The following is a 19,655-nucleotide window of genomic DNA, read 5'->3' as shown; positions in this document are numbered from 1 at the left end:
ACAGATTGATATGGAGTCTGGACTCCGACGGAGACCAATGACCGCTGACTGTCAGCCCGTTGGCATGAGCTCCCCAACCCGTGAGGGATGCATCCGTCACGATCGTCACCTCCGGCCAGGGAAGCCAAAAAGGAGCCCTCTTCATCAAGTTGCCTTCGACGGCCCACCACAGAAGGTCCCGGGCGACCGAGGGCGGCACCTGAACCGGGTCCGACATCCTGCCGGAGGACTGTGACCATTGCGTCTTGAGCGCCCACTGCAAAGATCTCATCCGCAGGTGAGCCTCTGGCACCAGAAGAATGCAGGATGCCATGAGGCCGAGCAGCCTCAAGAACTCGAACGCTGGGAGCGTCTGGGCATGCTGAAACTTGTGCACCATCTGCTGAATGTGAAGAGCCCTCACCTGGGGAGGAAAACACTGCCCCAGGGAAGTGTCGAGTACTGCTCCAATGTACTGGAGCCGCTGTGTTGGTGTCAAATGGGACTTCTTTAAATTGAGGGAGAAGCCCAGCCTGTGAAGGGAGTGGCAGGTGACGGACAGATGATCCAGGACTTGCTCGGGAGAGCTCCCCCTGATCAACCAATCGTCTAGGTAGGGGTAGACGTGAATCCCCCCTTGCCTGAGATGCGCTGCCACCACCACCATGAGCTTGGTGAAAACCCTCGGGGCGGAGGTCAATCCGAACGGCAAGACCCGAAACTGAAAGTGCGAGTCGCCAACCGCGAACATCAGGTACTTTTTGTGCTTGGGATGGATCGGCACATGGAAGTAAGCATCCTTGAGGTCGAGTGACACCAACCAGTCCTGAAGCTGAAGGGCCTGGAGGACTTGAGAGAGTGTAACCATCTTGAACTTGTCCTTCCTGAGGAGTTTGTTCAAACCGCGCAAGTCCATGATGGGTCTCAATCCCCCGTCTTTCTTCGAAATCAAAAAATAAGGGGAATACCATCCCATGTTCCTCTCCGCTACAGGCACCAGTTCTATGGCGCCTTTCTCTAGCAGGGCTTGAATTTCCTGCGCACGGAGCGGATCCGGACTCTGCAAAGAGAGGTTCCCCGGTGGATTGTCGCAAGGCCTCTGCCGAAAGGGAAGGCAGTAGCCGTGGGTTATGATCTCCAGAACCCACACATCTGAAGTAATGGCTTGCCACTCTACAAGATGCTGCGCCAGCCTTCCCCCAACCGGCGAACCATGGGACATGGCCTCATGACTGAGTGGGAGCGGCCGCGGCGTTACCTAAGGGCAAAGAGGCAACTGCCCGAGCGGCCTTGGCACCACGGGTACCCTGTCGTCCACCTCTGGTACCCCTGCGTTGGCCTCTTTGACTGCCAGCTCCTCTCGCTTTACTGAAGGACGAGTAATAGCGAAAGGAACCACCCCTCCACTGCTGTCCCCTAGGACGAAAAGGCGGAGGTTGGCGAACTGCAGCGCCCAACGACTTCGCTGCAGCTTTCGAGGTCTGCAACCTCTCAAGGCTCTCGTCAGCCTTGCTGCCAAAAAGGTGTTCACCGTCAAAGGGCATGTTGAGGAGCCGAGACTGCACATCAGGAGCAAACCCCGACTTCCGCAACCACGCAAACCTACGTATCACGGTGCTCGACGCCATGGACCTACTGACGCATTCAGCTAAGTCCAAACCCGACTGAACGGACTCACACATGGCATCCTTACCATCCTGGACCATAGCAAGGAAACCATCCCGTTCGTCCCCTTCGGGAATATGTTCAGCCGCTAACACAACACAGTTCCACAGAGTGTGGGTGAAACGAGACAAGGCACAAATGGAGTTGGCCGCCTGAAGCGCCATACCACCAGAAGAAAACACTTTCTTCGGCCAGCCATCAAAACGTTTGTCGTCCCTATCAGGAGGGATGGTAGGGTAGGACGCCTGCTTTGCCGGGGCCGTGGCCGCCTGCACCACCAAACTCTCCGGAGTAGGGTGCCTGGTCAAGTAGCAGGGGTCGCTACTGGCTGGACGGTATTTTCGCAACAAGGATCTGCCCACCGCCGGGAGACTCTCCGGAGCAGTCCAAGCCGCCGCCACCCTTCTCTGTAAAGCCATATGGAACGGCAGTACCGGATCAGTTGGGGGACCAACATCAAGGATGTCCGTCAGATCATCCTGCACAAACTCCCCTGGGGGAGCAGACCATCCCAAGTACTCAGAAACCCTAGCCATAAGGCGCCGGTACGAGGAATCGGCATGAGAACCAGGCTCAGGCCTACAAAACTCCACCTCCGGAGAGGTGTCCAGTCCACTGGCATCATGCAGTGACTGTCTCAAATCATCAAACTGACTATGGCCCAAGACAATTTCATCTGGAACCTGACTAGGAACCAGGCCATCAGAATCCTCATCCGCCTCTGAAATATAGTCCAGGTGGCGAAAAGAAGGCACCCGAGAGTGCTTGCTCTTAACCAGAGCCTTCCTAGGGGGTTCTCCCGTGCCATGGGGTACCTCCGACACGAAAGGCGTCGATGGCGTCGAGCGAATCGGCGCCGGCGTCGAGAGAACCGGCATCGGTGCCGAGAGGATCGGCGTCGAGGAAATCGGCGGCGTCGTCAGATGCAGCGCCTCCAGCAACGGCGGCGTCGACACAGCCCTCGAAGCCGGAGCCCCGAGCGTGTCCCTCGACGAATTGAGCGTCGACGGCTTTGACGACTTCCTCGGAGCCGGAGACTCGAGAAAGCCTGTCGACGCCCTCGACGCCTCAGACGTCGATGTCTTCCTCGAAGACCTCACAGGTGCATGCGGTCTCGAACGCGTCGAGGACCGGGACCTGGAATGGGTACGTCGAGAACGAGTCTCCTTGTCCGAACGGGACCTCTCCCGTGACTCGTGCCGACCACTCTTGCGAGCGGTGTCTCTCGACCTCTCACGACCGACCCCACTCGGGGGCGCGGACGGCATAGTACCCTGCGACTCAAGAATCGCCAGCATTTTCTTCCCGAAGGAAGCCCATTCCTCCGGCGTCGCACGGCTGGTGGGGTAAGCGACGTGCTGGGCAGAGTCCTCCGAAGAGGACCTGGAAGACGACCGGTGTCGGCGCTTCCGAGAATGCCTCGAAGAGGCTGAGGAGTGGCGAGACCGACTCCTAGAAGGAGACCCACGAGACTTCCAATGATGACTCGGAGAGTCACCCCTCGAATCATCCGTCAAAAGCCCCGCAGACTTCGACTTCCTGGGCTTGGACACCCGACCTACCGACAACTTCTTCTTACGTTCGCGTAAGGCTTTGGACGTGAGCGACTGGAAGTTGATACAGTCATCCGTGTCGTGGGCCTCCCTGAGGCACCAGAGGCAGGCGTCGTGCGAGTCCGTCACCGACATCTTGGACCCACACTCCCCGCACTTCTTGAAACCCGGACGCGGGGTCGAAGATGAAGTAGAAGACATCTTCACACGAAGGATTTTCACAAAACGAACAGGTTCGAAGAACCGAGAAGAACAGAACTCTAAAGAGTCAAGGCGTGAACCGAGAATCACGAAGCAACATGTTCGCGGAAAAAACGGAACTGAGGCTACGGGCGTCGTGCGTCCTACTTATCACATCGGATGACGTCGGACGTCGGAGGAGGTCCTCGACGACGGCGCATCGACGTCATCGACGCAGGACGCAGACGCCGAAAAAAGTTTCCGAAGCAGCACAGCTGTGGTGATTACATGTCATAGATATGGAATACGTCGGAGGACCCAATCCCCTCGAAATGAATGTTTATTTTAAAAATTGATGATTCCTATTGTATACAAATGATAACGTTTGTGTAAATCGTTAAAAGGTAAAATTAACCAACAAAACAAAAAAAACACATGTATTCAGAGGCAGCATATTCCACACCGAACAGGGTGCAGCTTCTTAATCTGGGATATCGTCTTTGCACAGGTATTTGCCAACAAAACTTCAAAATGCCCTTCAAGAGTTCTACAATGTTGGTGGGCTTTTGGATGTACTTGAGGTAGCTCTTAAATTGTGGTCAGATCAACTCAGAGTTAGGTCAGGAGAGTCAGGGGGAGTTCAAACCCAAATGGTGCCTGTTCTGGCATAAAGGCTGCAGAGGAGTGTTTGTGCTCATTGCCCTGCTCAATAACTAAATTGTACTTGTTCACAGAGTACTTTTAACTTGCATACAGCAGCATTCCCTTCATGATTATAAACTCTTTAAAGAAGACTCTATCCATTAAGTCCATTAAGTGCCAAAAATAAATCACGTTGAGGTCTTGGACTCACGGACGAGTCCAAGACCTCAACGAGAGGACACCGAATGGTATATTTTGGGAAACTGGAAAGCAGGAATGAAACCACTGATGGGCAGACGGTGTTCCTGACATCGTGATTAGATGGAAATTATTTGAAAAAATGCAGAAATAGTTAAAAAATCATCCAATAAATGGAGAGATTTTTTGAGGACTCCCAACACTGAACATGGAGTCAAAAATCTGAAGATGGCCTCCGGTGGTGGAGCTAACGGAGAACTGTCAGTTGGCTGCGGGCAACATCACCTAAAATGACTCTTATACAGCACTAAAGTAATAGGAGTTTTTACATTTTAAAACTTTACTGATTTACGATACTAAGGATTCACAGCCTGGTGAAGGGGACTATTCAAACAGCATGTGAATTTATAAAAGACCCAATGCTGGAGAACACAAATAATAACCATTTGATTGCTGCTTCTGCAGTTTTAGCGCCATTAAGCGCGATGAAAATCTCCTCAGGAAGAGGTGATCTGTGTCACATGGGTGGGTTCAGCAGCAATACATTGAGCTTGGATGGTCATGTAAAGCCTGCCCCCAGGATGTACTGTCAGAATGTCCAATGTTAATGCAACAACATGTATTTTATAGTTTTTTCTTTATGAAGTTCTTGTGCAAAACTGTACGTTGCTTTGCTCAGGACCCACCATTTAGGGAGAGGGATACTATAATTGTTTCCCAACCAATTTCTGTGCAGCTGTATGGAAATAAAATCCTGTCTCTGACTTTGATCATTGTCGCCTTCTTTGATTAATGGGTAATGAGCTGTGGGATTTAGCAATAGCTGTAGCTGGTTAGCCGTATCTTTTGATTAGTCTTATGAGTAAGGCTATGACATGGTAAGCTTGATCCTTGCAGTCCTTTCTTGCATGAGCTTGAGCTGTAGGCCAGTAGACAGGTTGTTTATGTTCTGTCCAGAAGGAATTACCTCATCCATTGTAGCACATTTATGCTCATTACTGCTTCTTGCACAATGTTGAATGCTGCTGGAATGTCTAGGAGTATGAGGGACAAGGTGACCTGGGTCTACGTATTGATCTTAGTTTTCCCATATAGATAGAAGCACTGATTCTGTTTCTTTCACGAGTCTGAATCCTAACTGAGTGTGGTCCAAGACTTTGGGGACTGCCAACCAGATTTTTTGTACTACACCTCCCATGACCCCTCACCATTTACTACAGTCACTAGGGCTGGTGGGAACTGTAGTCCAAAACATCTGGAGAGGCAAAGATTACAGACCGCTGCACTATGTGTACCGGACTTGAGGTTATGCATAGGTTTCCAGGATCAGTGCTGGGCATGGTATGTTGAAAATCAGTCCGTAGTTTGTGGGGTCACCCAGATTTCCTGTAGTGTTTTCAAGCAGTGGTTTATTGATGGCTGGTGAAGTATTGTGGTACAATTCCAGGTGCAAGTGATTAATTCATGACTTTCCAGCAGAGAATGGCAGAGTTTCTTACTAAGGATGTCTTTGTAGATGTATGGGTCACAGTGTTCAATTGGTGAGCATGCTTTGTTGCTGGCTTCAACAGTTTGGCGAACTCCACTTCAGTAACTCCACTTCAGTGAAGAGTTTGAATTAGTTGAGCATCAGTGTTGAAGGTGTAGGTTCCTTGTGAAATATTTTATTGCTCCTCCTTTCCAGGCTACATTTAGTACAAGGCAGTTTAGTCCCTCATTGCCTGAGCTGAGTCCAGTCTAAGTTCTATCCTGTTGCTGTACACATCTCCATCTCCGGTAAATGAACTGATGTCTTTGTTGATAATCCAGCAGGAATACAGGTTTTGGGAGGGGAGGTACAGAGATAGTAATTGCCCTTTTAGAGTTTGTGCAGACCCTATTGAATGCAAGGGCCGTACAAATTGCATTAATGTACAATTACATTTGGCTGACATGTTTCATCTAGACAGAAAATGACTGACATGGTATGGAAATGTCGTTATTTCTTTTCAAATGCTGCTATGCCACTGAATTTTTATAGAAAGTTTAATTTCAAATTATGCGTAACATAACTATGTTCTTCTGTTGAATGAAAAAAAAATTGTTTACATTTTAGAGTGGCACTAAATGTGGCCAAGAAACTGTTCTAAACAGGGTGTTTATGTACTTGTCTCATTTCCGGCACAGACTCTATGGCTACCCCACATATTACTCATCTGTGAAAGCACTCATGCAATCTGAATTTTAAAGTGGCCTGCAGCATGTAGAGCAAAATAGATGCATGCTTAGTAAAACAGTGAGAGGAGTTGAAACCTGACAAGCAAATGCTTTACCTGGGAATAAATGCTCTGCATATGGACAGCTCCAACGTTTTCCAACCCTAAAGAGAATTGAACTACACTAAGAGACGACAGGGGGACCTCCTTCTTTGCTTGCTGTAGAATCTACAGGAGACACAAATTACAAGTTCTTTTCTGATTAGTATGAACAAAGTAACAGTGCGCAAATATTAACTCATTACATTTAACAAGAAATGTACGTTACTGTCTAAACAAGAGTTTTGAGGATTGCCATGTCAAAGGCAACAGTAGCAATAGTTGATATTAATGCAAGTCAAATCAGATTTCTTAATAACAACTCCGCATTTTTTACATAATGCTTCATGAGGGATTCCAACTGATCCTAAGAGCTTTAACAATAGGTTTTATTATTACCCAATTTCATGGTACACAATTTTACACCCTTAGAAGGATGTACAGCAGAGTCAGCCCCGATAGAATTCAAACATGTACCCTGGAGGTTGAATACAGATAACTAGGTTGAAAGCTTCTAAGGTTTCTTGCTGAACTAAGTATGATTCTTTATGCCTAGTAATTAGTATGTTTTTGTTGTATGCAATAAGAAAGAGGGTTTAAGGTGTTGCATACAAAGAAAGCCACATCCTTTCAGGTTTGTGAATGTCCAATGTCAATTTAGAGCTACTGGCAAATGTTGTATTGAAATCATTGCACATAACAAGTTACTTATCTTTAACTAAGTATCTCTGGCCATTGTGCTTCATGCACATGATCATTGTTTGAATATGATGCACCTCTAATCTGTCCATTTCTATGATGAATTGCCCTGCCTAACCTTAGGAGCCCACGGTGGGATAGACATCGGGGATGGGTGTCACCCTGAGCTAGTGGAGGCTGAGCTCAGAGAAGGTGTCCAGGTGATTACCAGACCACCCTCACTGTGTCCCCTGCACTAAGGCAGGGGGCATTCAGACTTTACTTTGTATTGCCTTATACCTAGCACATAACTAGAATGAATCATTTTAAGGTATGCATACCTAGTACACTGACAAAGTGTCTCTATGTTATTGCTTGCATACAAAGAAGATTGCCATATTGACTAATTGTTTTGCCTGCTTACCTAGTACATAGCTAGATTGATTCACTGCATTGCAAGCATACCTAGTAAATAGTCAAATCGAATTATTGTACTACATGCATACCTAGAATATAGCTAAATAGACTCCTTGTGCTGCATGCATAACCAGGCAATAGCTAGATACCCTCACTGCATTTACCTGCATACCATTGCATGGATAAATTACTACACAGTGTTAACTGTGCACCAATTCTACTGCTGAATAGACCAATTGTGCTCATGCATATCTAGTACACAGCCAGATGGACTCACGGTGTTACTTGCATAACTAGTACATAGCCAAAATGACACAACACTAGATTGACTAGCTGTGTCAATTACATAAACAGATTTGCTCACTGCATTTACTTACATACTGTGAGAAACTTGTAGGTATTCTCCTGCCTACTCCTTCGGGATCTTCCGTTCAGGTGGCCAGGAAAGGGCCATCGCTTTTGGATCACGACCCTGTGGCGGGGGGAGGGGAGCAAGGGAGTATCACCTCAGTGAAGGGTCACGGGGGACTGGGAGGAGAATACCTAAAGGCGAGACATTATATTCCCCCTTTCCCAATTATACCTCAGCACACTCTCCCTCAGCTTTTATGGGGTATTTTCAATCTCATCCCATCTCCCCCTCCCCATTTCCAGTACTGGGACAAGGATAGATAACTTTCTCCCCAAGGTTATCAGGATTGCCCATGTGTTTGCTTATTTCTAATATTTATAGCTGACTTGGAGAAGTTACTTTCCTCCATGGAACCTACTGTCATGCGCCGCCTTCCGTGGACCCTGTGGTCCTGATCGCGGCTTGCGAGCTGCCATTGAGGCAGCCCGGCACACATTCCCAGCGTCCTTCGCAGCGGTCTAGTTTTGCGGCAACAGTGACCAGGGAGGCTTATTAGCCACGCCCTCCCTGTTCACAGTGCGTTGCAACCCTCTTCGGTCAGCCACTCTCTCGGCTGTGCTTTCTCCAGTTGTCCCAACGCTAGTTTTTCCTTTCCTTTTTCTCTGCTACTCTTTCCGGTGCCGCTCCGTTGTATTGCCTTCTCGGGGCACCATTCCCCTGTATTTCATTCTCTCTGGGGTCCCTTCCCGCCTTCTTATCGTATTCTCCCTCTCTCTCTCTCTTTGCGTCCTGTTTTCCTTACCGTGCTCCGACTTCCTCTCAGAGTTTTTCACCCATGCTGGTTTTCTTCCCTTTGCTGTTGGGCCGCTGAGCTCCTTACATTTCTTACGTGCCATTCCTTTCTCTGTTCCGGGATTGGTCACATCGTACTTTACGGTACTTAACATTCTCTGGAATCCATTGGACCCCGCATTCCACTCTGCATCTACGCGGCCGACGCTTGCTATTGCTATTCTGCTGTTGGGGTTTTTTGTGCCCGGCGGGCTTTTTCCCCATTCTTTCCCCTTTCGGGAGAGGGGCCGCAGGTAGCGCTTGTTATTAGCAATACACTGTGGCTTCCTTCCGGGAGAGAGAGACACTTGCTCCGGAAAAAAAAGAAAAGAAGAAGGATTACCGAACTCGAAAACCGCAGATATCTTCAATTTTGGACTGTTTATCAGGTGAGGAGGAAGAGAAAGAGGGAAAGTCTGAGTTGTGGGAGGTTCAGCCCAAAAAGCTGACACCTACCTCCTGTGCCGAAAATACTCCTCCTCCCAAAGTCATTCTGGGACACCTAGCAGCATTTGCCCCTCTGCCCCTCTGCTTACTCGCATAGTTAATGCCTCCTTTTCGTAACAAGTACGTCCCTTCTTCCATCAAGGCTGTTACTGTAATGCCCCTTCCAAAAAACCAAAAACAAAAGGTGTGATCCTAGAGACTAGGCCAATCTTAGACCAATCAGCAACTTTCTGTTAAAAATCTTGGATCAAGTTGCCACAACAAACTGCATAGCCAGCAATCTGGTTTCAGGCAGTACATAGCACCGAAACAGCGCTTGGGATTCTTGAAAAAGGCAAGTTGGGCTTATTGGTTTTTCTTGACCTTTCCGTTGTTTTTTTATTTGCTCGACCACCAGCCTCTTTTGAGTACATGGGAGTCTATTGGATATTGTTGTGAAGAAGCAATTGCTTGGATCCAGTCCTTTTTATTCCTACGAGTATCTAGAATACATTGGGGTGCTGCCTTTTCACCTCTCGCTCCCATCCAGTGTGGTGTGCCTCAAGAAGCCGGTTTGTCACCAGTATTCTTTAACATCTATACTAAACCCCTTTGGGTTCCATGTGTTAAGATCGTGGCAAAAATGGCTGTTTACACAGAAAATCATGGCAAAAAGGCTGTAGTTTTGCTGCCGCAATCCAAGTAAAGGATGCAGGGGACACCCCTGCAACCCCCAGACCCATTATACCATTTAAGGGGAGCGGGGGACACACCCGCAACCCCTGCTCCCCTTAAATGGTATAACAGGGTACACCTTTACCAGGTCAGACCACAGCATTTTTGCTGCAATTCTTTCCACAGGCGACATTTTTCTGCGATTTTATTACAGCATACCCCGCTTTGTGCCCTTCTTGAAGGTTCTGGCATATTTTTCACTAATTAAACAGAGGATACGCAGTTGGTCTTGGAACTTAGTGGTGACTTCTCTCAGGACTCCTAGAAACTTCTCCACATATACAACCTGATTGAATCATGGATGTCACAGAATTGTATGTGTTTGAATGGAGGAAAGGCCGAGCTCCTGATTTTTGGCTCGTCTCAAGCCAGATCAAAATTGAACATTCAATAACTATAAGTTACTCACCGTAGTGACTAAGTCCTTAGTCCCCTTTCCTCCATACTGCATGGGCGTCCATCGCGAGGGACAGGAGACGGAACCTTTTTCAGCAGAAAAAACCTTCCCCTTTAAATTTAGAGGCGCACTGGGGTGCGGCCCTGGGCGAATGCACTGCCCTGACTCCGCCCTCCGGCGCCACATCTCAGTCCCCATAGACGCGTTGACAATATATTTAACATTGCCTAATGACACCAGTTTTATTAGGGGGGAGGTTGGTGGAACGTATGGCGAAAAGGGAACTAGTCATTACGGTGAGTAACTAATAATTACCCTTACGTCACGTTCCCTTTCCTCCATACTGCATGGGCGATTACAACTGAGTGTAGCCCCAGGGTGGAGAGGAGACCCTCCTTAAGCAAACAGGTTTCTAAGAACCGCCTGTCCGAAAGCCGCGTCTGACCTAGAGCTGGCATCCAAACAGTAGTGCTTGCAGAAAGCCGAAGGGGTGGCCCATGTGGCCGCCATGCTTATGACTTGCCAGGGGACATGCCGCTGGAAAGCGATGGCCATTGCCTTCGCACTGAGCGTGTGGGCGTGCATGTTGGCCGGCAGTGGTTTGTGCTGTCCCTCGTAGGCTTCCTTGATGGCCGAGACCATCCAACGGGCTATGGAGGCATTGGAGGCCTGATACCCCGGTCTTGATCCTTCGAAGGTGACAAAAAGAGCGCCCGATTTGCGGAAGCCCTTGGTCCTGTCCAGGTAGAATTTCAAGGCATTGCAGGACCCTCTGTGCCTAGTCTTTGGGCTCAGCAAAAAAACATGGGCAACCCAATCTCTTCGTTCAGATTGAATGCGGACGACACCTTTGGTAGGAATGCTTGGTGTGCGTCCGTAGGACTACGTTATCCTTGTGAAACGTAGTGTATGGCTCCGAGGTGACCAGCGCCTGGATTTTGCTGATTCTGCGAGCCGAGGTGAGGCCGACTAACAAGGCTGTCTTAATGGTGACCAGCGTGATGTCCGCGGACGCCATTGGTTCGAATGGTTTGTGCGCCAGGGCACCCTAGACTATGTTGAGGTCCCACACGGGGTGCAGCCTTTTGATGGGCGGGTAGAGCCTGGCGAGACCCGTCAAATGTCTCTTGACAATTGGGTTGGAAGAAGAAAAACTCTCCTCCTCCGAGTTTCTCTATGCCCCAATGGCTGGCAGGTAGGTGCGGCAAGTGTCCACCTGCACACCTGAATGGGCAAGATGAGACAAAATTGGAGAGCACGTCGTACAGGGAACATGTCAGAGGGTCGAAGCCCTTTGAGTCTGGCCAGTGACAGAACCTGGTCCACTTGCTTTTATACCGGGCCCTGGTTGATTTGCTCCTGGTGCCCTTTATGAACTCTAGATTAGCCTGAGAGAGGCTGAGATGTCCTAGTGTGACCTGTTCAGGAACCACGCTGTGAGGGCTAATTTCTCTGGTGTGGGGTGGATGACCCTGCCCCCCTGCTTAGCCAGAAGATTTGCTGGGCCTGTCCGCAGGCGAATGGGAGGTCTCTCTGAGAGGCTGAGCAGCTCAGAAAACCATGGCCTTGCTGGCCACCATGGAGCTATTAGGATGATGCTGTGGAGGCGAGACTCCTTGATCTTGCATATCACCCTGTGAATCAGGGGAGTGGGCGGAAAGGCGTATGCTGTCATTCCGTCCCATCTGATCTGAAAGGCATCGCCCAGGGAGCCCGGCCGCTGACCCGGCCTGGAGGCGAACAGTTGGCACTTCTTATTGCCCTGGGAGGCAGAGAAGTCCACCTGAGGGTGACCGCATTCGCATAAGATCTCCTGCAGCACTAGGTCGTTCAACTGCCACTCGTAGTTGTTTGCTCCCAGTTTGCTGAGCCTGTCTCCAGGTTGGATTCCCCCGGCAGGTGGACTGCCCCGAGGTAGATGATGTTCTCCAGGGCCCACTCCCACATGCTGACTGCCAGCCTGCACAGTGGGGGGGAGGGATCTGGTACCTCCCTGCTTGTTGACATAGAACATGCTGGTTGAGTTGTCTGTCTGAATGAGGATGACCATGCCCTCGATAACCGGAAGGAAGGCCCTGAGCGCCAGCCAGATGGCCTTCAATTCTAGCCAATTAATATGGTACTCCTGCTCCAGCCGGGTCCAGGTGCCATGGACGCAGTGGTTGTCCAGGGTTTGCCCCCCAACCCTCGAGAGAGGAGTCCGTGGTGATGGTGACCTGTGGTGTAGGATGCCAGAAAGGCTTGCCCGTCCGCAGGTTACAGTCCCTGGACCACCATGTGAGGTATGGATGAAGTGACGGAGGAATGTTGATCATCTCTTACTGACGGCTCCCGTTTCATGGTTCCAGGATGCTGCAAAGTGCAGCTGTATCATCCTCATCCCGAGTCTCGTGTGGGGGGCAGCCAATATGACTTCTACCATGAGACCCAGTAGGTGTTGGTACCACCAAGCCGAGGTCACTTCTCTGCTGAGGAAGTGTGCCGTGGACCTCTTGATGGCTGTGATCTTGTCCTCCGAGGGAAAAACTTTCTCAGAGCGCGTGTCCCAAATGAGGACCAAGGAGGCCAGTCTCTGCGTGGGCTGCAGCTGCGACTTCCTGAGGTTGAGTGAAAAACCTAGCTTGTGCAGTGCGTTCTTAAGAGCGTGGCAGTATGGTGCACTGCTTCCGGAGATGTAGCCCTGACGACCCAGTCGTCGAGGTACGGGTAGATGTAGTGGTCCTGTGACCTGAGGAGGGCCATCACAGAGTTCATCAGCCTGGTAAAGTCCCTGGGGAAATAGTTGAGGCTGAAAGGAACCACCTTGTATTGAAAATGGCAGCCCATGATCCTGAATCGTAGAAAGGAACAATGCGGCTGCCAGATCGGGACGTGTAGTTACGCGTCCTTCAGATCCAGGGAGCATATCCTGTCTCCCTTGCACAATGTCTACGCTATCAAAGCTGGTGTAACCATCTTGAATTTTTGTAGAGGTAGGGCGAGGTTGAGGGTGGAAAGGTTCAGCACAACTCTCAGCCCACCTGGTTCTTCTTCTGAATGGCGAAAATCCTGGAGTAAAAGCCCAAGCCTCGCTGGGAGGCTGGGACTTCCTCCACTGCCTGGCTCTCGACGAGCGACCGGATCTCTGCTAAAAGAGTTGCTGTCCCAACCTGTGGGTGTGGAGGGGAGGAGGGAGAAGAGACTGGGATAGGGAGGCGGTACCCCGTGGCGACTACAGAGAGGATCCAGGGGTCCGCGAAATAATGGCACCAGAAATGTGCATGAGAGCAAGCCTGCCCCTCACTGGAGACACGCAGGGGTGTGTCATGCCTTCTTTCCCTCTGAGGCTGTTGCGGAGGAGGGGGACTGGAAAAAGCCCTTACTCCCCCAACCTCTTTTTGTTGTTTGCGCCGATGCTGGGACGGCAAACAGTCAAGCTGCCTGGACCTTCACTCTTGGAAGCCGTGGATCCCTCCGTACGTACGCCCCTTCTCAGAGCACTGCTGTGGCTGGGTGTACGGTTTGGGCATGGTCTTTTGTAAGGATGGATAAAGATTTGCTGTTTGAGAGCTGGTTTTCTTTTTATCCAGCTCCTCATCCGTTGTGGAGTGGAAGAGATCACCCCCTTCGAACGGATCTAGTATGCGTTCCTGGACATCTGGGTTGAATTTCGTAGCACGGAGCCAGGCCGTTCTTCTCAAGTCCGTGGCAATACAGATGGCACGACCAGAGTTGTCGATGTGGGCCACAGATGACTCCATGATGTCCTGCGCCACAATCTTGGCCTCCGCCAATCCCACCTTGAACCGTGATTGGCTCTGGGAGGAAATACGCAATTTCCCAGCAGAGCGGCTGGTTAATGGCTGCCAGCATGGCATCCGCGTTGGCTTGACGCAGGTGCAAGGATGCATTGGAATACAGCTTCTACCCGTACGCCTCCAAGATCTTCTCCTCCTTGCCTAACAGCACCGCAGAGGAGTAGGCAGAGGAAGACTGAGGCTTGGAGTACAGTGATGCCACAGCGATCACTGAGGAGTGTGGCTGAGGATGGGCCGATAGCAAGAGTGTATCCCCCTCCATCTGCCTGTACTTCACGTCCAGGTGTTTATTTACCGGCTGGGCCGAGTGGGGCTTGAGCCAACCCTTCTTGGCCAAGGCAACTACGTCCTTCTGCATCGGGATCCCTGTTCTGGCCACGGGACGTAGCGTGAGGACTTCTGCGAGGACCCCCTCTGCTGGTTGCTCGACCTCGTGTTGAGGAAGGCCCAAGTACTCTGCCAGCCCTGCCAGACGTTCATGGAAGGCCTTGGCTGAAGATGGCATGTCAGGGTCCTCCTCCTGGCACCGGACGGGGGGTGCTAGGAGCTGCAGACTGAGGTGCGGGGACCGGAGCCAGAGGCTGCAGCGGGGGCTGGTATGGAACCACCTGCACAATCGGTAGGGTGGCCCGAGCGGGCTGCTGAGGCTGATCCGGGACTGGAGCAGCCTGTACTGGGGCCTGCACCACTGGAGCCATTGGTCCCTGAGGATGACCCCCATCTGTGGAGACTTCATGAGCCAGAGGAACTTTTCAAAGAACCTGTCCTCACATGCTGGATTGGTGGTAGGGGGTACTGACGGGGTAGCGGGCGGCTTAAGGAGCCGTTGCGTGCCCTGTCCGTATGGACGCAGCAGGAACCTGCCTTGCACAAAGGAAGGATAAGCTGTAGGCCACATACCTGGTTGACACCAGTCTCGACACACGGTCCTCCACTTGCCTTGCTTGGAGGGGCATCAGCCGGATGTCTGGATTTTCTGGCGCGGCAGCCATTTTGTCAAGCTGCCTTCCACGTGCCTGCATCGTGTTGCTCGGCTCACTGGGCACCGCCCCGCCCAGGACTCTTGGGTGTGGATCATGAGGCCTTGCCTGTTCCTCAGGCCGAGGCCTGGTAGGCGTTTCGCCCTCGGCAGATCTGCCGGTAAAACTGCGTAAAGGCGCCCCCTCGGACATGATGCCGGTACTAGGGCTGTGCCCCTCGGGTGAAGACCCGGTAAAAGAACCTTCCGGTTTCTCAGCACTGTCACCGGAAGGAACTACTGACCCCTCGGGCCTGACGGCCGGTAGCTGATTCAGCCTTGGCACTAGTGCTGGTATCAGGACCAAGGCGGTCCCTCCCACGCGGGCGAGTCCTTGGGAAGGAGTCTCCCTTGCGGGCAGCACTGGAAAAGAGGGGCCCTACCTTGGGCTTAGATCGATGATAGACAATGTCCTTTCGGTCCTCCAGGGGCTATCTGTTGAAGAGCTCCCTCCACCTGGCCAGTTTGTTCTTCAGAGACCGCGAGGAAAGCGCGTTGCATGCGGTACAAGCTTGCTAGCGTGGTCGGGGCCAAGGCCCCGTAGGCAGAGGGCATGGGGGTCTTTAGTCGGAAAGAGCCCGTTGCAGGATGGACACCTGCTTAAACCTGTAGAAGTCAACATGCGCCGGGGAGGGGCGTGACGCCTGACGACTGAGTACCTGAATGATAAAAAGACAAAAAAGACAAAGAAGTAGTATCCGCGCTTGGAATTACATGGCCGAAGCCCAACCCAGGAGCGCTGGTGAATTCGGTCCATTCCCGTCAACGCGGAAAAGGGGACTGAGGTGTGGCACCAGAGGGCAAAGTTAGGGCAGCGCATGCTCCCAGAGCCGCACACCTGGGCGCCTCTAAATTTAAAGGGGAAGAAGGTTTTTTCTGGTAAAAAGGTTCCATCTCCCGACCCTTGCGAGGGATGCCCATGAAGTATGGAGGAAAGGGGACGGGAAGTAAGAGTATGAAAGCTTCCTTATTAATGACAGTGTAATCTCAGTCCAGAGTAAGGTCAAAACGCTAGGCCTTATTCTTGAATTCTCTCTCAATGCAGACGAACATATCAACCTCATTACCAGAATTGTAATTACTATCTTTGTCTTTTAAGAAACATTCAGCCTTTTCTTCAGAGGGAAACTGCATCACCGGGGCTAATACCTCCTGCTTAAAGAAATTTCAACTCATTCAAAAGGATGCCATATGGATCATTAAGAATATTTCAAGAAGTGATCACATCTCTAAGCACAGGAGAGATCACCACTGGCACCCATACAAGAACGTATCAATTTTAAAGCCTGCACTTTGGTTCACCATTGCATTTACGGGATCGCCCCCTCCTACTTAAAGTCTTCAATTTTTCATTACACTCCAGATAGATCCTTGAGTTCTTCTAATCTCACCCACACCTATTGCCCTGGATTTAAACGCTCCAGGGGTTAAGGAAGATCCTTCCCTATCGGTGCTTCTACACTTTGGAATTCCCTTCCTTCAGGTTTAATATTAGAGGGGAACTTGTTGTCTTTCCATAAGGTGCTAAACACACTACTTTTGAAATAGGTGACTTCTTGTCCTGTTGTACTCATTTACAAATCTGTTGTCTCGTTCTTTTTGTAAAGTCCATAGTGTTTGTGTCTGCCCTGATGCATCCAGGCTGCCCGGCACAATAGAAATTAATCAAATAAATGTAAAAAAAATAAAGGAAGAAGCAGCTAAGAGTTGTAAAGATTACCAAAGGAACAACACTGATGCAGGGAGAGACCTACCACACTACACCATTAGGCTGTCCCGTTAATAGAGTCAGGCAAGGTCAGACACCTCACATTAACCATACACACTTGACTCCACTCAGGGTATAAAAGGAGTGGTTCTGCCAGGTGGAGAGAGCGACCTGGGGGTGCTGAATGGTGTCATGGTCATGAAGTCAGGGGCACAGGCATGCAGGAATCACATGCACAGAAGACCTGGGTGGACACTGTCCTGGCGCCTTTGGCACCAGGCTCCTGAACAAAAGTAAACAAGAACTTCCATTTAACACCAAAAAGCTTTTATTATGGACATAGCACTTCAGATGCATTAACCTTGAACATTCCATCCATTAAGCAGGATGCATTAACCTTGAACATTCCATCCATTAAGCAGCCCCAAGTGTATTCCTGGGTGTGGGTGCTTATGGATTGCCTTCGCACGTGCTCACTCTCTGGGAGTGGCAGGGTGTGGCTTGTAAGCCGGCCCTAATGGGCGTGCTCACGATCTCAGCTATATAAGCTGCCCTGATCCTCAAGACAGACGCTTTGCGTTATTCTGCACTTGCAAGCAGCGTAACACTCACAGTCGCCTGAGGTCAGACTTAACTTTGAAGATCCTGCTTCCTGCCAGCATACTTACCAACTGGGGGAAGCTATTCTTACCTGTACATCTCTCCGGCGAACCAAGTATTCATCTTTACACTTTCTGTAAGGCCGAAATCTTCATCTTGGCACCGCAGCACGAAACGCTCCATCGACGACAGCAGCGCCTGCAAGGAAAAACAGAAGAGAAGGTTAGACATCGAAAAAACATTCAGTTTAAGGATGCGCTTTGCTATACTTCGTGCTTTCCTTAAACCATCACTTACCTGCTGTCGAACATTGCGGTAGCATCCATCTTCCATCTGGCCGCGTCTCACAGCTGCATTGAGGCTGCATTTCCATCTAAGGGAAGAAAACAGAAGAGAGATTATTGCGGGCATAAATAGGAGCAACATATAAAGACATTACACAGAACGAACAGCATCACAAGCGCTCAAGAAAGACATACCAATCATAAGGAGAAGCATAGTCGCAGCTGTACTGGACTAATCCTTATCAGGGATCAGTGAAGGAACTAGATCCCATTCGACGCACCCCTGCCAGAACTAGCAGGATGGAGAGCTTATCTTCCATAATTCACAGGTGAGCTTTATGGGCTGGCGTATGCTCACAGAAACCATACTTTGGGGTGAAGGGTTCGAGAGGTACAACAATCACAGATTGGCGCACTCACACACTCTTATCTCCACGCAGGAGCAGTATCACCACGTACCACCACTCACAACTTTTATACTGAGGGAGAGGTCTGAAGGGGGTGATTCAAGTTCGGGGAGGGCTGCAACCGTGCCCCATGCCTCCGCAGAGACCAGGAGAGCGTAACAGATGGATTGTGGAAGCCAGGGAACAGGAGGGTGCAGCAGGAGGAGCCTGGAGGATCCGGAGGAGAATGGGACACCAGGACGCTAACTCGGTTTGTCAGAGGGGTTGCAGTAGTAGGTTGAGGTCTTAGGGGAAGTTGAACAAGGGGTTTTCCGACCTTTCGCAACGTGCTTACCCCCTCATGTTATCCTCTCGCAGAACATCACCCACAGGGTCGGGATCAGAAAGCGTCTGCCTTTCCCTGCCATATGAGATGGGTACCAGGCCAGGTTTTCTGGGGAATCATCTCTGATTCATCACAGGGAGATGTCAAATAGATAGCCAACACACCAGTCATCATTACTGGAAGCGAACCTACTATAGTATGCTAAGAGTAATTCCTACACCAACCACAAACCTTTCAAAGACGGGCTAATGACATAGAACAACCACTGTCTCTTAACCCAGGACAATTTCTCACTAAACAATGCTAGAATTCTTTTCACTGTGTTCAACCTCAAGGAGAGTCTCCATCAAGCGAATCACAGCTCAAGGCGGCAAATCAAACTAAATGGTATCAGACCTCATTCTGCACCTGCGCACCCACAAAAATGTTTCTTGACCCTTTAACCCTGCAAGTTATCTAAGACCGGAAACAAGATGCCTAGAGATCTCAAAGAAAGAATGTGATGGAGTCAAAGACTGGACCTTGTCATGGGGGCACAGGGGTCTCTCCCAAATTGGGGCAGATGGCCTAACACAGCAAATGCCAGAGCCAGCCCTGTCCCAGAGGTGAGGAGTGCAGGGAACCTGCGCCTGAAATTCCATTATGTGCCTTAAATGTTAATGTGGTGTACGGTAATTATGGTGGCAACAGTAAAGACAGACACAAGTGATCACTGTTCAAGGGTGTTTATTAAACTGTATGCAGGTTGTAAAATCGCCTAATCTAAACCTAAATCTAAGATGGGAGCAAGCGTCAAGTATCAAATGAAAATAAGGCAGTCCTAGTGGTGTTGTGTCAAAATAAAAAGGGCCTATGCTAAGAAACCAATTGCCAAACCTTACAACTAATACGAAAAGGGTTTGGGATAGTTTTCACAAATAATATGTCAGGATATGGTAGCCTGTGTCTTCCTTCCCCACGTTTTGAGCACGGGGTAAAATGGGATCTTGGAGTACAGTACACTTTCGAGTGTCCTCAGCCCGAGATGACAATTCCACTTGAAGCTCTCAGGGCCGTCGATGGCCAAGTCTTGTTTCACTTGAAAGTCTCTTGCCTTCGAAGATCTGACATATTCAAATAACATAAAACAAAAGTTCTTTCAACAAAATGAAAGTCTGTTTCCTGGTTTC

The 19,655-nt window shown here is 50.1% G+C and overlaps 1 protein-coding gene across 4 annotated transcripts in view; it reads right to left on the bottom strand.

Moving 5' to 3' along the window:
* REXO5 (RNA exonuclease 5) overlaps nt 1–19,655 on the bottom strand; it is a 1,375,618-nt gene that overhangs the window by 521,527 nt on the left and 834,436 nt on the right. For all 4 annotated transcript variants that reach the window (XM_069647648.1, XM_069647652.1, XM_069647650.1 and 1 more), the window contains one exon: nt 6,530–6,640. In XM_069647648.1, coding sequence (XP_069503749.1) covers nt 6,530–6,640 — 111 coding nt within the window. The remainder of the gene's footprint in view (nt 1–6,529; nt 6,641–19,655) is intronic.

This window comes from Ambystoma mexicanum, chromosome 2q (assembly GCF_040938575.1).
Source record: "Ambystoma mexicanum isolate Mex_15411 chromosome 2q, UKY_AmexF1_1, whole genome shotgun sequence".
Lineage (NCBI taxonomy): Eukaryota > Metazoa > Chordata > Amphibia > Caudata > Ambystomatidae > Ambystoma > Ambystoma mexicanum.
The sequence above is the reverse complement of the archived record's forward strand: the minus strand, read 5'-3'. Positions and strand labels throughout refer to the sequence as shown.